The sequence below is a fragment of the Garra rufa genome, chromosome 9 (genome assembly GCF_049309525.1).
Source record: "Garra rufa chromosome 9, GarRuf1.0, whole genome shotgun sequence".
NCBI lineage: Eukaryota > Metazoa > Chordata > Actinopteri > Cypriniformes > Cyprinidae > Garra > Garra rufa.
The window spans coordinates 34114984-34132085 of record NC_133369.1 but is presented as its reverse complement, the minus strand read 5'-3'; the positions used below and the strand labels follow the sequence as shown (position 1 = coordinate 34132085).

At 43.6% G+C, this 17102-nt stretch overlaps 1 protein-coding gene across 1 annotated transcript in view; it reads right to left on the bottom strand.

Annotated features, from left to right (window-relative positions):
- The window catches only part of adcy2a (adenylate cyclase 2a), a 296259-nt gene that overhangs the window by 12557 nt on the left and 266600 nt on the right, over positions 1–17102 (bottom strand). Inside the window, 4 exon segments of the mRNA XM_073847836.1 lie at positions 16357–16441; positions 16749–16801; positions 16803–16847; positions 17065–17094. Coding sequence (XP_073703937.1) covers positions 16357–16441; positions 16749–16801; positions 16803–16847; positions 17065–17094 — 213 coding nt within the window.

Genomic DNA, 17102 nt, shown 5'->3' with positions numbered 1-17102 from the left:
TCACATTTATTTAAGGCAAAAGTAAATCAATCCAAACTTCATTAAACACGGTTTACATTTATATCCAAAGAAAAATATGGGTGAAACTAGTTGAGAATTAGGGTAAGTATACCCATTAAGCCCATGTACCCTTTAAGCCTACTTTCAAATTTGAAGTCAAATTAAAAAAAAGGTAAAATCGTATTTTAATCTAATTATTATTTTAACCAAACCAGTGATTTGTTAATTCCCTGACAGTTTTTATTGTATACCAATCACATTTGGCAATGTTGAATTAGCCCCACTTATGTGCATGCTGTCTCAGTGTACGTCATGCAAAGACATTCAAAAACACATTTCTGCAATTTATAGCCATTTCTTTCTTAAGTACATTGATATTATGTCATTGATATTATGATATTATGTTACATTAATTTACAAATAAATACATCATAAATTGTTTCGCAGATCAAACTGTTTTCATAAATTAACTTTTTTTTTTCAAGATGGCTTATATTGGTACAGCATCACAAAACGCATGCAAACTACAACCAACACAAGCTAACCTTGAATGAAAAAAAAAAACATAACATTTCTTAATGGGCAGAATGAAAATTACTATGTGTCAGGGGTGCGTGCAGGATTAGACGAGACGATAGACGATATATGCAAAATACAATATATTTAATATAAATCTCCAAGTGGAACAAGGCAGGAACATTCACACACATCTATTACACAAAAGGACCGACAGGGAACTGAAATCAAAGACAGACTTTTAAAGACAGACTAATCAACAAACACAGGTGACACAGATGACTAATAATTACAAGGACAGGTGCAGGGAATCACAATGACGAAGGGCTAAACCAAATGACAGATCAACGGGGGGAAGACAAATGGGCAAAACCAATGACAAGACAGACAGAACTGTGACACTATGATGCTTAGTCCACAATATATTTAAGCTTCATGCATAGTTTTGTACAGATATCTTACATTTTTAAAGGAAAAAAAGGACTTCAAATTACACACTGTGTAGCACTATTATATAATGGGTGTCTGCTGATGTTTGGTAATAAAAAAATCGTCGAGGCATGTCGCCTTTACTATGAGGGCACAGATAAAAAAAAAAGGTCTGTTCTAGCAAAACAGTTTGGAGTGGACAGAAAATCTTTTTTTAGGAGTGAGTGAAGGCAAAGAACAGAGTCGATGCTAAAGAGGGATGGAAGACCTTCCTCAGTTCAGTGGTAGAAGATTTCAGTGTGTCTTTAAGTAGACTGTAAACAAAAAGCTAGATTATGTTATATAGGCTAAGTGTAAAATGAAAGAAGGAAAAATGTGAGGTGAGGTGATCTAAATGTGGTTTAGACGAGTGTGTCTTTGTACAGTTCTTACAGGTCCTGTGTGGCTGGGGTTAAATGTTATTAGTACAGGTGATAAGTGCTAGCAAACATTAGTAAAAAGAATAAATGTGTCAATAAATAAATATATTGATGTTTTACTTCTTCGAAATGTCATGGCCCATGGGTTAATTTGTCATGAAAAGATGTTGTGACCACAAGATATTAAATTGTGTGAATGTCATAGCATATTGAGGCCACGACTTATTAACTAGTGGTCACAACATCGTTTTTGTGATATATTTGTTGAGGTAACGGCATCCTTATGCTATTGCCACACAATCTATAGATGGATTCAAATACAGTCAATAAATGTCAAAAGAATATGTACATAAAATAATAATATATTATTATTATTATTATTGTATTCATTGTTATGTCCCCTTCATTTCATATATCTCTTTATCTAAATACCGTTTGGTATTATTAGGTTACTTTAAGTGCTCCTATTATGCTTTTTCAAAAATTACCTTTCATGCGGTGTGTCATGTAGCTGTATGTGAACATAAACTACCTGCAAAGTTGTGAAGCCTAAAGTGCACGATAAATAAAGTTATTGTCTATCAAAAAAAAGAGTCAGCTCACAATTGCTTAAACGAGTCATCAGGAATTAAAAGCTTATTCTGTTATGGCTGCACATCACGAAGTAACACATTTGCATAATATCCGCCCACATTCTACGTCTCGAACAACTTGCCAGCCCACAAACACAGTTACATTTCCATGCTGTATTCTACGCTGTAAGAGTAAATTTGTTTTACAATCACTTACAAAAGATGAATCTACTAAGAATCAGTGGTTAACGACACATTTTTTCAACAACACCTCAGTAGTACAATTCCAATCCAATCAATTCCTATTACTGACGACTGCTTTTACAAACTCGGGGAGTACAACACGGGATTCACCAAATGCTTGCTCTTAAAAGATGTATCAGTGCCCAGTTTATCAGAGGCTTGCTCCTCTAAACCTTTACCTGTAAGTATGATTAATAATTGATAATTGTATTTTCTAGCGATCGTTCAAAATACATAGTTGTGTATGTTTTGTTGTGTGAACCAGCGGATACCGTGTCAACTAGATGAGCCCCAGAGACAGATCACCAAGAAAGAACTCCTACCCTAAACGGCCACCGGCACAAGGCCATGGGAACCAGATGAGTCCTCCCCAATTTGACTTTGTTGCAATATGGAACTTTTGCATTATTATTGACATTTTACTTAATTTTTTTAATACTGTAAGGTTGCTTTGACACAACTTGTATTGTAAAAAGCGCTGTATAAATAATCTTGACTTGACTTGACTTGAACCCTGAAGGTGTTTTGCTAACCGGCTAACTCACGCTTCTATAGTTATGTTGTTCAGCTGTGGGCCCACTGTAGTCTAAAAATGTATCCATTGATGCAGCTTGTCTGTCTGTCTTAGTTGGAGTAATGATAAAATATGGCGCATGACTTTACACAGTGTAATTGTCACAGCACAGAGGGAGGCAGAGACGGAGATGAGTATATAAAATAAAAAGTAAGTTTATTAACAGGTTTGGTAAGTATATAGAAGCAGGTATAGAGGTGATAGTTCTTATCTGAGATGTCCAGCGTTCATGTAAGTAAATCCAACAGGGGAACCAGGAAACCATAGAGTCCACGGGAAGAGCATGCAGGGGTGTGATTGGTAGATCAGACAACGAGGAATGAACTAGTCCGGGTATATATAGGGGAGATGATTGGATACAGGTGAGTAATCAGTAATCAGGTGACAGTGAACGTGTGTGTGTGTGTCTTCAGGGGGCGTGGCTGGTGGATCTGGCTGTGGTAGAACTCTGACATTACCCCCTCCTCCAGGGGCGGCTCCCGACGCCCCTCTCCGACGTCGAGGACGACCTCGACCGCGAGGGGCAGGACGTTCTGGGTGGCTCTGGTGGAAGTCCGTCAGAAGTTGTGGATCGAGGATATCGTCTCTGGCCACCTATGATCTTTCCTCCGGTCCGTACCCCTCCCAGTCGACCAGATATTCCAGGCGATTGCCCCGACGTCGGGAATCCAGGATCTCACTCACGGTGTAGATTGAAGGTTGATCCAGGATCTCTGGAGGAGGGGTATCAGCTTCAGCTCCAGGATTATCTGTGGCAGAGGGAAAGTAGGGTTTAAGGAGTGAAACGTGGAAGGTAGGATGGATTCTGTACCTGGGTGGGAGCTGAAGCTGATATGTCACTTCATTGATCTGCCTCAGGACCTCGAATGGACCGATATAGCGGGGACTCAGCTTCTTGCACGGTAACCTCAGCCTGATGTCTCTCGTAGATAACCACACCTTGTCTCCAGGTTGGTATAATCGGGTGGGTCTTCTACGAACATCGGCAAATTCCTTGTGGCGTCTGATGGCTCGTTGTAGATGTTGATGAGCTGAGTCCCACACTCTCTCGGAACCAGTAGTCTACAGCTGGAACATTCGTGGGTTCCTCCGTCCAGGGAAACAGCGGTGGGTTAGTCCGGTGGTCTCTTGGCGTAGTGAGTTCTGTGCACTGGAGGTAACGTCCAAGCTCCTGGATCTTCCTCTCAGTCTGGCCGTTGGTCTGTGGATGGTATCCTGATGAGAGATTAACAGAAACACCAAGTGACTTGAAAAATGATTTCCAGACATGAGAAATGAATTGTGGACCCCGGTCCGACACAATCTCCTCGGGGAGACCAAAGTGACGGAATACGTGCTGGAAGAGTAACTCGGCGGTGTTCATAGCCGTAGGTAGGCCCGCCAATTGGATAAATTTGCAGGCCTTGGAGAAACGGTCCACTACAACCAGCACGCAGGTGTTACCTTCTGATTCTGGGAGATCCGTCACAAAGTCAACCCCGAGGTGGGACCAGGGTCTCTGCGGGATGGGTAGTGGCACCAGTTTTCCTGTGGGCAGATGACGAGGTGTGTTAGAGGTGGCACAGACTGAGCAGCTTTGGACGTACCTGATGACATCCCGGGTCATACTGGACCACCAGTACCGAGATTGGATGAGCGAGAGGGTCCGTCTGCTACCTGGGTGTCCAGAGCCCGGAGACTGGTGAAGAAGGTGTTGACGCTGGGAGCTGGGTACGTAGATTTTACCTTCTGGACATTCCGGCGGAGCAGGCTCTTGGAGAGTGGCTTCGTGGATCCAGGTGTCAATGTCCCACTGGATGGGGCTAACGATGAGGTCAGTGGGAATGATGTTTTCTGGTTCGATAGCAGCATCGTAGGAGAATTGTCTGGATAGAGCATCAGCTGGAATGTTCTTGAATCCGGGACGGTAGGTGATCTTGAACTGGAAACGTTGAAGGTTTTTATGGTCCGTGATGATGGTAAACGGATGGTTAGCCCCTTCCAGCCAATGACGCCACTCTTCCAAGGCGAGTTTGATGGCGAGTAACTCACGATTGCCTACATCGTAATTTTGCTCCGCCGGAGACAGTTTCTTGGAGTAATAGGCACAGGGATGGAGGAGAGTGGACTCACCAGCTGCTTGAGACAGCACTGCTCCGACGCCGATGGTGGATGCATCTACCTCAACTACGAACGGAAGATCGGGGTTGGGATGGTGTAGGAGGGGAGCAGTGCTGAAAATCTTCTTGAGCTGTTGGAATGCTTCGTGGGCAGAGTTGGTCCAGACCAGATGTTTGGGTCGACCACGTAGAAGGGAGGTCAGAGGTGCAGTGATGATGCTGTAATCCTTTATGAATCGACGGTAGAAGTTGGAAAACCCCAGGAAGCGTTGAAGTTCCTTGACTGTACTGGGTTTGGGCCATTTCAGGATGGACTGCACCTTCTCCAGGTTCATTTGCACACCCTCGGGGCTGATGTTGTAACCCAGGAACTGAATCTTAGTCTGGTGGAACTCACACTTCTCAAGCTTGAGGTATAGCTGATGTTGGCGCAAGACTTGAAGGACCTGACGGACATGCTGGCGATGTTCGGCCTGGTTCCGGGAATAAATCAAAATGTCGTCAATATAGAGGACCACAAACTTATGCAGAAATTCCCGGAACACTTCGTTCATAAACGTTTGGAAGACAGAGGGACTGATGGACAAACCGTAGGGCATAACCAGATATTCATAGTGGCCAGCAGGTGTTATGAATGCTGTTTTCCACTCGTCTCCCTCACGAATACGAACGAGGTTATAAGCACTCCGCAGGTCCAGCTTGGAGAAGATGTGAGCCCCACAGAGTTCCTCGAGGGTGGCAGGAACGAGTGGAAGAGGGTATGGTTGTTAGAGTATGTTGGCATTAAGCTGACGGTAATCAATGCAGGGACGGAGACCTCCATCCTTCTTACCCACGAAGAAGAAGCTTGAGGCAGCTGGTGAGGTGGACGGTCAAATGAATCCTTGCTTCAAAGCTTCCTGGATGTACTCCTCCATCGCCTGGCGCTCCGGGTTGGACAAAGGGTAGATGCGTCCTTTGGGTAATTGTGCCCCAGGTAGCAGGTCGATGGAACAGTCCCATGGCCGGTGAGGAGGAAGCTGGGTGGCAGCTTGCTTGCTGAATACGTCCTCGTAATCCTCATACTCCGCTGGGATCTCCACATTGCTTTCAGTCTCAGGACTTTCAATCTTGGTTGATGCGACGGTCAGGGGAGCAGAAACTGGAGAGGGTAACCGGGTAAAACAGTTCTTAAGGCAATGTTTACTCCACCCGATGATATCACATGGATCCCAGCGGAGTTCTGGATGATGACGATGGAGCCAAGGACGTCCCAGAATGATGTCAACCGTGGAGTTCTCCAGTACCAGAAACTTGATCTGTTCTTGATGAAATAATCCTACTTGCAGGGTGATGTATGGTGAAGAATACCGGATCCGCCCACGTCCGAGTGTTTTTCCTTGGATGGTCTTGACGGAAAGTGCAGGACTATGGCGGTGACGTGGCAAGCGTAAGAGATCTATGCATTCTTGTGAGATGAAGTTTCCCGATGAGCCTGAGTCAAGGAGAGCAGAAACACAAAGATCTTGTTCAGCAGTACGCAGTGTCACAGGTATGAGAGTCAGGTGAGCAGTTTCTATGTCTGATTGAATAGTACTCACCACCGGACGTGGGGGTCTGACAGGACAGGTTCGTAGGAGATGACCAGGTTGTCCACAGTATAAACAGAGTTTTTCCTTGATGCGGCGTTGGCGTTCTGACCATGATAGACGTGTGGAATCGATTTGCATTGGTTCTGGTACTGGAGAGCAAGCTGCCACCATAGCGGGCTGAGGAGCGGTTTCTGACGGCTGGCAGGTGGCTAGGCGCTGGGATACCCTCGTAGCTCGCTGTAGAAAGGTCTCCAACCCGATGTTGTCGTCGTAGATGGCCATGGCGGTGCGAATGTCCGGGTGGAGACCGTGACGATAGGCACCCAGCAGCGATGTCTCATTCCAGCCGCTAGCCGCCGCCAGCTTCCGGAAATGGAGGGTGTACTCGTGGATAGAAGAAGAACCTTGTTGCAGTTGGAAGAGCTGATCGGAAACGGTGAGTACGTCTGTGTTTGAACTGAAAACCTCAGAAAAATGACAGGTAAATTGCTCAAAGGACTGAATTATTGGAGTTTTAGCTTGCCATATTGACTTCGCCCATTGTAGAGCTTTTCCAGTGAGTAGAGAAATGAGAAACGCTACCTTAGATTCGTCCGTAGAAAATTGCTGTGGTTGCATCTTGATGAATAGTTGGACTTGCAGTAGGAAACCGCTACACTCAGCCGCTTCTCCCGAATATGTGTTTGGCAAAGCCATGGGACTTCCTGAGGCAGATGGCGGCGCGGGAGATGGTGTTAGCGCCGCTTTGAAGGCTTTGATGAGTTCGGTGAGTTGATCTGGTGCAGGTGTTTCCTCGTTGTCCATTATGTTGTTGGTCTGATCTTCTGTCACAGCACAGAGGGAGGCAGAGACGGAGGTGAGTATATAAAATAAAAGGTAAGTTTATTAACAGGTTTGGTAAGTATATAGAAGCAGGTATAGAGGTGATAGTTCTTATCTGAGATGTCCAGCGTTCATGTAAGTAAATCCAACAGGGGAACCAGGAAACCATAGAGTCCACGGGAAGAGCATGCAGGGGTGTGATCGGTAGATCAGACAACGAGGAATGAACCAGTCCGGGTATATATAGGGGAGATGATTGGATACAGGTGAGTAATCAGTAATCAGGTGACAGTGAACGTGTGTGTGTGTCTTCAGGGGGCGTGGCTGGTGGATCTGGCTGTGGTAGAACTCTGACAGTAATGCCTAATGTTGAAGTTTACAACATCGGTTCGCTTACATAAGCAAATTGTGAGCACTTTCCATGGTAGTCTGTGCTAACTAGTTGAAGTATTCTCCAGTCGTGCTTGCGAATCACACCATGTCTACATCACAACAACTAAAGTCTACACTGGAGGCGACAAAGTGAACATTGCAAATCATTTAAACTTTGTTTGATCACGTCACAAATACAACACGGCAGCAATTTACTGTCAGGGATTTGCCGCGCCGCATCCGGTGTAGACAGCATCATAGGTTTTACTGTATTTTGTCATGCCATGCCGGTTTGCGTCCGGTGTAGACACGGTGTCAGTTTCTTGTCGATCAGCCACTTAAACCATTTCATCATCAGACTCCAGCTCGAATTGGTAAGGTACAATCAATACCATCAAGTTCCAATACCAATCACAGCAGTGAGAGTTCACAGAAAGGAGGGGTTTAGAGAGACTGATTCTTCGAACTGCTTTGTACGAGTGATTTACGAATCATTTAGAAATTAGGTCAAATTAAATCTATTTCTAAGTGTTTAAGTGTTTTTTGACCTTGCATACATGTAAACCCGTTTAAGGAGACTCATAAAACAATATTAACAACTTTCAAAATAGCATAATAGGAGCACTTTAAAGTAGCTACCATATCTTTTGTAAACACTGTAAATGCCCGACATTGATGCTTATAAAGTAAATATTGTATTTCTGTAGGCTTATAGACTATGCCAGTGTGCAATGATAAATGAGTATCTGTTTTTATTACAATTGTAGGCCTATAGATGGGGACAAAGTAACCTATGACAGCATTTAAATGAAGTTTAAATAATTTGTTATTTTTAATACACTATGGCCTGGTTTCACAGACAGGGCTTAGATTAAGCCAGGATTAGGCCATCGTTCAATTAGGACATTTAAGTAATATTTTTTATTTTTTTTATTAAATGTGCCTTAGAAAAAAGTCATTACTGGTGTGCATCTGTCACAGCATACAAGGAGGCAGAGACGGAGGTAAGTATAAAACATTAAAGGTGAGTTTATTGACAGAACGGTAAGTATTTTGCAGCAGGTTTTGAGGTGAGTATTCTTATCTGAGAAGTTCCAAAGTTCGGGTAAGTAGATCCAACAGAGAAGACAGGGGAACACAGAGTCCAAAACAGTCATGGAGATACAGCAATCGCTGGGGATGTGATCTGTAGACCAGACGCCGGTGATGTGAACAGTCCAGGTTTATATAGGGGTGTGGTAAGTGAAATCAGGCGTGTAATTAGAAGTCAGGTGACTGGGAACATGTGTGTGTGTCTTCAGGGGGCGTGGCTTGTGGGTCTGGCTGTGGTAGAACTCTGACATTACCCCCTCCTCCAGGGGTGGCTCCCGACGCCCCTCTCCGACGTCGAGGGCGACCTCGACCACGAGGGGCAGGACACTCGGGGTGGCTTTGATGGAAGTCCGTCAGGAGTTTGGGATCGAGGATATCATCTCTGGCCACCCACAATCTTTCCTCTGGTCCGTATCCCTCCCAGTCGATGAGGTACTCCAGGCGACTACCTCGATGTCAGGAATCCAGGATCTCTCGTACGGTGTAGACTGAGGGTTGATCCAGGATCTCAGGAGGAGGAAGTTCAGCTTCAGCTCCAGGAATTTCTGTGGCAGAGGGAAAATAGGGTTTAAGGAGAGACACGTGAAATGTGGGATGGATTCTGTTCCTGGGTGGGAGCTGAAGCTGATATGTCACTTCGTTAATTTGCCTCAGGACCTCGAATGGACCAATGTAGCGGGGACTCAGCTTCCGACAAGGTAGCCTCAGCCTGATGTCCCTCGTAGATAACCAAACCTTATCTCCAGGTTGGTATGATGGAGTTGGTCTTCTAAGAGCATCGGCAAATTCCTTGTGGTGTCTGATGGTGGCGGTGAGTCCCACACTCTCTCGCTCTCTCGGAACCAGTAATCGACAGCTGGAACATTCGTGGGTTCCTCCGTCCAGGAGGTATGCACTGGAAGGGGGTTAGTCCGGTGGTGTCCTGGCATAGGGAGTTCTGCGCATACTCGGCCCACGGTAGGAACCTGCTCTAGCTATGTTGGTCTGTGGAACAGTATGACCGGAGGTAACATCCAAGCTCTTGGATCTTTCTCTCAGTCTGGCCGTTGGTTTGAGGGTGGTATCCTGAGGAGAGATTAACGGAAACACCAAGTGACTTGAAGAATGATTTCCAAACATGGGAAATGAATTGTGGACCCCGGTCCAACACTATCTCCTCGGGGAGACCAAAGTGACGGAATACATGCTGGAAGAGTAACTCGGCGGTGTTCATTGCCGTGGGTAGGCCTGACAAGGGGATAAACTTGCAGGCCTTAGAGAATCGGTCCACTACTACCAGCACGCAGGTGTTACCTTCAGAGTCTGGGAGATCCATCACAAAGTCTACCCCGAGATGGGACCAGGGTCTTTGCGGGATGGGTAGTGGCACCAGCTTTCCTGTGGGCAGATAACGAGGAGTGTTAGTGGCAGCACAGACTGAGCAGCTTTGAACGTACCTGATGACATCACGGTTCATACTGGACCACCAGTAACGAGATTGGATGAGCGAGAGGGTCCGTCTGCTACCTGGGTGTCCAGAGCCTGGAGATTGATGAACTGTGTCCAGAAGGTGCTGACGTTGGGAACTGGGCACGTAGATCTTGCCTTCTGGACATTCCGGCGGAGCAGGCTCTTGGAGAGTGGCCTCTTGGATCCAGGTGTTGATATTCCACTGGATGGGGCCAACAATGAGGTCTGTGGGGATGTTTTCAGGTTCGGTAGATGCTTCGTTGGAGAATTGTCTGGATAGGGCATCAGCAGGTATGTTCTTGGATCTGGGACGGTAGGTAATCTTGAATTGAAAGCGAGTGAAAAACAATGCCCATCTGGCTTGACGGGGGTTGAGCCGTTTGGCTTCTCGGAGGTATTGGGGGTTCTTATGGTCCATGTTGATCATAAACGGATGGTTAGCCCCTTCCAGCCAATGACGCCACTCTTCCAAGGCGAGTTTGATGGCGAGTAACTCACGATTGCCTACGTCATAATTCTGCTCTGCCGGAGACAGTTTCTTTGAGAAGTAGGCACAGGGATGGAGGAGTGTGGAGTCACCAGCTGCTTGCGACAGCACTGCTCCGACGCTGATGGTGGATGCATCTACCTCAACTACGAAGGGGATATCTGGGTTGGAATGATGTAGGAGAGGAGCAGTGCTGAAGATATTCTTAAGCTGTTGAAATGCTTCGTTGGCAGAGTTGGTCCAGACAAGGTGTTTGGGTCGGCCACGTAGGAGGGAGGTCAGAGGTGCAGTGATGATGCTGTAGTTCTTGATGAAACGGCGATAGAAGTTGGAAAATGCAAGGAATCGTTGAAGTTCTTCGATAGTACTGGGTTTGGGCCATTTCTGGATAGACTGCACCTTGTCCTGGTTCATCTGCACACCCTCGGGACTGATGTTGTAACCTAGGAACTGAACGCTAGTCTTGTGGAACTCACATTTCTCAAGCTTTAGGTATAACTGATGTTGACGTAGGATTTGAAGGACCTGACGGACATGCTGGCGATGTTCGGCCTGGTTCCGGGAATAAATCAGGATGTCATCAATATAGACTACCACAAATTTGTGCAGAAATTCCCGGAACACCTCGTTCATAAACGTTTGGAAGACCAAATATTCATAGTGGCCAGTAGGTGTTATAAAGGCGGTCTTCCACTTGTCTCCCTCACGAATACGAACGAGGTTATATGCACTCTGCAGGTCCAGCTTGGAGAAAATGCGAGCCCCACGGAGTTCCTCGAGGGTGGCAGGAACGAGTGGAAGAGGGTATGATTGTTTGAATTATCTGGGAATTGAGCAGACGGTAATCAATACAGGGACGGAGACCTCCATCCTCCTTACCCACGAAGAAGAAGCTAGAAGCAGCTGGTGAGGTGGATGGTCGAATGAAACCTTGCTTCAATGCTTCTTGGATGTGCTCCTCCATCGCCTGGCGCTCCGGGTTGGACAGCGGGTAGACGCGTCCCTTTGGTAATTGAGCCCCAGGTAGCAGGTCGATGGCACAGTCCCATGGCCGTTGGGGAGGAAGATGGGTGGCAGCTTTCTTGCTGAAAACATCCGCGTAATCCATGTACTCCGCTGGGATTTCTACCATACTCACAGTATCCGACCTTTCAATCTTGGTGGAAGCGACGCCAAAAGAGCAGAAACTGGAGATGGTAAGCGAGGAAAACAGTTCTTCAGACAATGTTTACTCCAACCGATGATGTCACTGGGGTCCCAGCGGAGTTCCGGATGGTGTCGATGGAGCCACGGACGTCCGAGGATGATATCAAAGGTAGAATTCTCCAGTACCAGAAATTTGATTTGTTCTTGGTGAAATAATCCCACTTGCAGGGTGATGAATGGTGATGAGTACCAAATCCGCCCACGTCCGGGACAGGTTCGGAGGAGATGTCCAGCTTTCCCACAATACAGGCAGAGTTTGTCCTTGATTCTGCGTTGGCGTTCCGACCATGACAGGTGTGTGGAGTCGATTTGCATGGGTTCTGGTACTGGAGAGCAAGCTGCCACCATAGCGGACTGAGGAGCGGTGTCAGGTGGCTGGCAGACGGCTAGACGCTGGGATACCCGTGTGGCACGCTGTAGAAAGGTCTCCAACCTGATGGTATCATCATCGATAGCCATAGCGGCGCGAATGTCTGGGTGAAGACCTTGTCGATAGGCACCCAGCAGTGAGATCTCATTCCATCCGCTAGCCACCGCCAGCGTGCGGAACAGAAGGGTGTATTCGTGGATGGATGATGAACCTTGTCGCAGCCGGAACAGTTGATCAGAGACGGTGAGTACATCTGTAGATGTGCTGAAAACCTCAGAAAAGTGACATGTAAATTGTTCAAAGGATCGGATTATGGGAGTATCGGCCTTCCATATTGACTTAGTCCATTGAAGAGCCTTTCCGGTTAGCAAAGAAATGAGAAAAGCTACCTTCGATTCCTCGGTGGTGAATTGCTGTGGTTGTATCATGATGAATAGTTGGAGCAAAAAAAACGCTACACTCAGCCGCTTCTCCCGAAAACGTGTTTGGTAGAGCCATGGGACGTCCTGAGGCAGATGGCGGTGCGGGAGGTGGTGTTAACGCCGCTTTGAAGGCCTTGATGAATTCGGTGAGTTGATCTGGTGCGGGTGCTTCCTCATTGTCCATTTTGTTGTTGGTCTGGTCTTCTGTCACAGCATACAAGGAGGCAGAGACGGAGGTAAGTATAAAACATTAAAGGTGAGTTTATTTACGGAACGGTAAGTATTTTGCAGCAGGTTTTGAGGTGAGTATTCTTATCTGAGAAGTTCCAAAGTTTCGGGTAAGTAGATCCAACGGAGAAGACAGGGGAACACAGAGTCCAAAACAGTCATGGAGATACAGCAATCGCTGGGGATGTGATCTGTAGACCAGACGCCGGTGATGTGAACAGTCCAGGTTTATATAGGGGTGTGGTAAGTGAAATCAGGTGTGTAATTAAAAGTCAGGTGACTGGGAACGTGTGTTTAGGTGCGTTCGACTTCATGCGGCGCTGCGCAGAACGATCGGTGGCTGACTTGAAGTAGTGCATGCCGGTTATGTAAATTTTGTCCGACTTGAACCGACGCCGTCGCCACGTGACGTTCACGTGTGGCATCAAAGTAACGCGAGAGCGTTTCGAGAACAGCCGGCTTGCTCAGCCAGCGCAGCGTTTCAGGAGTGACTGCACCAGGCTGTGATGACGTCACAGCTTCTCATGATTGGCCACATTCACCACATGACGATCACGCGTGTTTCGTGCTTCAATCCAAATAATTGCATAACAAATCAATTTGCATGCCATTTCGTAAATAGTTTACGATCTTTTGACTGATCTTTTTTTCTCTTAAATTCTTTATATTGGATTTGTGCATAAGTTTATTATTGTATTTTTTTCATACAGACCACTTATAGTATTCAGCTGCATTAAAGTAGGCAAACGCCACGTGATCTGCCATGTTTGAGGAAGCAACGAGATCCCCAACGTGTCCGACTTGACGGCTCCGTTTTCAGCTCCTCCCCGACTGCTTTCGGCTAATCTCCCCGATCGGTCTGCGCAGCGCAGCATGAGCTCGAACACACCTTGTGTCTTCAGAGGGCGTGGCTTGTGGGTCTGGCTGTGGTAGAACTCTGACAGCATCTTGAGACAAAACAAAGGCGCTGATATATTTTAAGATCAGTCAGTGCAAGTTCCTTTCAGTTACAACTGCTCAGACTTACATTTTAGTCTGGGACTAGTTTTAGTATAAAAGAATTTTTAGGCTACAAAAAAAAAGAAAAAAGTAAAAAAAGTCTTTAAAAATGGACCATATTAGGCTATAATATTTCATTTATTTTGGCTAGTAATTATCAGTTTATATTTGTAAGCATAATTATAAACATGTAGCAGTATTTTGTTGAAAATGAATCTATGACACTTCCACAGATTATTATCTCGTGGCTACCACAATTGTTACATATAGTTAATATGTCATGGCCATGACAAAATTAAGTGAACTTAACATTTCCCCTCCTGGTGACATTATACTTAAAATTATAAAGGTATATTTAAAATATACTGTTCCTTGACACACATAAGTGTGTCACGTTATAATAACAAATTAAAAGTTTTATTTTAAAAAACATTTTAAATACACTTATTTTGACAAACAGACTATAAACGCATTTGAAGTACTTGATTATAATTTTATCTGTTTATCTGTTGATATTACATTTAAAGTTAATATATTGCAAATGTACTAAATTTCAACTCCTGTAATTACAAACATATTTAAATACATGACATACAAGTATAAATGACATGTAAAAGTAAAAGTAAAAGTCATTATGAAAAAAAAGTCTTTATGAAAAAAAAAAAGCTGGGTCAAAAAGCTTTCTTGTGTTCAACTAAATAGATTTAATGTAAATATTAACTATATATATATTTATTTAATTGTTTAAAAAAAGAAAAGATGTCACAAGTATGGACTTTTCTGTGTTTCTTTCACTTTCCTGCCTTAGTCTAGTTCATTGACCTAGTTTCTGTTCTCCCTTGATTATGTTAGCCAGTTCACCTGTGTTTAGTTAATTAAGTCATTATTTCCTCATTTACATTTACAAGTCTTAGTGGTCTGTTCCTTCAGTTGTCGGTTATCATTTATGTGTACACTTTGTTGGACTGTCTGTTGGATTGTCTGGTGTCCTGTGGGTTGTTATTAAAGACTGTATATTTAAATAAATCCTGTATTGTATGCTTGATCTCCCACCAGCGAGTGTAACAGTAGATTGCTTCTATTAGCAACCCCAAAGCTTCACAGTCTTTTAACACTTCCTGGATCAACATTTACTCTGTAACATTAGGCAGTTTTCATGTATATGCTGTTTATGTTTGCTTTTCATATGCATCTACTTATATATGAGATCGCTTGTATCTGCGTCATCCTCACCAATGGAAACACAAATAATTCTGCCTTTGGCGGAGAGGCATTGTCTCATAAATAACGGAAAATTCTGTGTTTGGCGGCGAAAGAGTTAAGTGTCCGAAACAGCTCACACTTCAACATATTCTTTCTGTAATAAGTACTATTTTTTTAAAAGGGACTCACAATATAGTATGTACTATGTACTTGCATTAAATTAATAAATAAATTAATAATTGGATACAATGTATTGTGTACATACATGCTACAGTGGTAGAGACATTTAAAAAAAAACTTTCTTAGGTTATGTTTTAAGCACTGCAGACCTTCTCTTAGCCACTTAATGTATTTCTAATGTATGTTTAATATATTTCTAATATGTTTCTAATATACTTTTGGTATGTTTCTGATATATTTCTAATATGTTTAATATATTTTTGTATTCAAATGTTGGTATATAATTTTTTCTTTATTTTTTCTTTATGTTTCTTTGAGGTAATTGCATTTTCACTTGATTGGTCATGTGATTAATCATGGATGTATGTGATCATGTGATCATGCATGGCTGTATATATGGAGGTGTGTCTCCCCACTTGTTTCATGTCTGATGAAGGGCTTGGGCCCGAAACGTCACATGTGGTGAGCAACTATTAAAATTGCTAGGAGCATTTTCTGGTGTGCGGACTCATTGTTTACCTCTGCAACTATTTGTCTGCCCAGCACCCAGTTTTATAGTTTTGGATGTGCGTGCTGTACCTTTGAACTTTATTACATACATGTTTTAACATTACTTATGTTAAAAGAAATTCCGGTAATTACATCTGTAAATAATTTCTGTAGTTCATCTATACTTACACTGCTGACCAAAATCTTACCCCTTAACCCACTTTTAAATCTAACTTAAACCTAACCCTACAGCCAACCCTGTCCCTAACCATATCCCACCTCAGTAGCAGCAAAGTTGTTCTGCAATTCAATATGAGCAATAGCACTGTACCCAACAAATCATTATTTTTGATGTACGTACATAGTAGTTTAAGGCACCTACAGTATTATAAATTGGGACCTTTGAAAGTATACTGAAGTGTACTTTTTTTTTAAGTGTAACATGAGAACAGAGATGTAATAGCAATTTTTACTTCCAAAAAGAACAACTAGCATGTGTAATTGTAATGTACCAAACTTCAAGTAACTGTCTTTTGTAAAAAGAATGATTGGCCTTTGCTAAAACAGCAATAAAATAATTTTGAAAACAAACACTAGATTCCACTGGCACTTACCAAGAAATGCCCAATGAAGCAAATGAGCAGAATCACAGAAAGAATTAAGAAAGACATTCCAAACGATATTCCCAATATTGCAGTTCTGAAATAGACAGAGAGCACACGGTGTCTTAAATCACAAAAGGAAGAAAGTGAGACAGGTGTTCTCATTCACAATTCATTCTGACATCTCCAACTCTAATTCCACAAATTCATCCTGACAGCTCCAGTTCACTACAGTGAAGACTTAAATAAAGACCTTTGTAACAGAAAGAATTACAAGTCAATATAAATAAGGGATTCTAATATTTGTATGCATTTAGATACCGATTACATTGTTTAAACCATTCTATAACATTTCCTGTGTTGTCACGCACTGTGAAACAGGTGCAGAAGATGAACAAACTTACTTTGGCAGAACCAGGATCTGTACAATGAAAATGCAGAAGAATATCAAGCAGGCAACAGGTGACGTAATATTTGAAGGCTGGCAGGGTCGTTGCTCTATACTGCAGAGAAAAGGACAACTGTTCTCATAGAGCTTCTAACAATTATTATTATTATTATTATTATTATTTAAATTAGTTGACTGATTTGTTTCATCTGTCTTATCGTGCGTAACAACATGTTTATGTTTCAATTATTGATATGGTGATGTATTATTAATAAACTATGGATGACTCTAGTTTAAATTAACTACAAAGGTTACAAAGTATCAGTGCTCACCTCCTTTTCCAATGTTTTATTGTGGAAAAACAAAGATA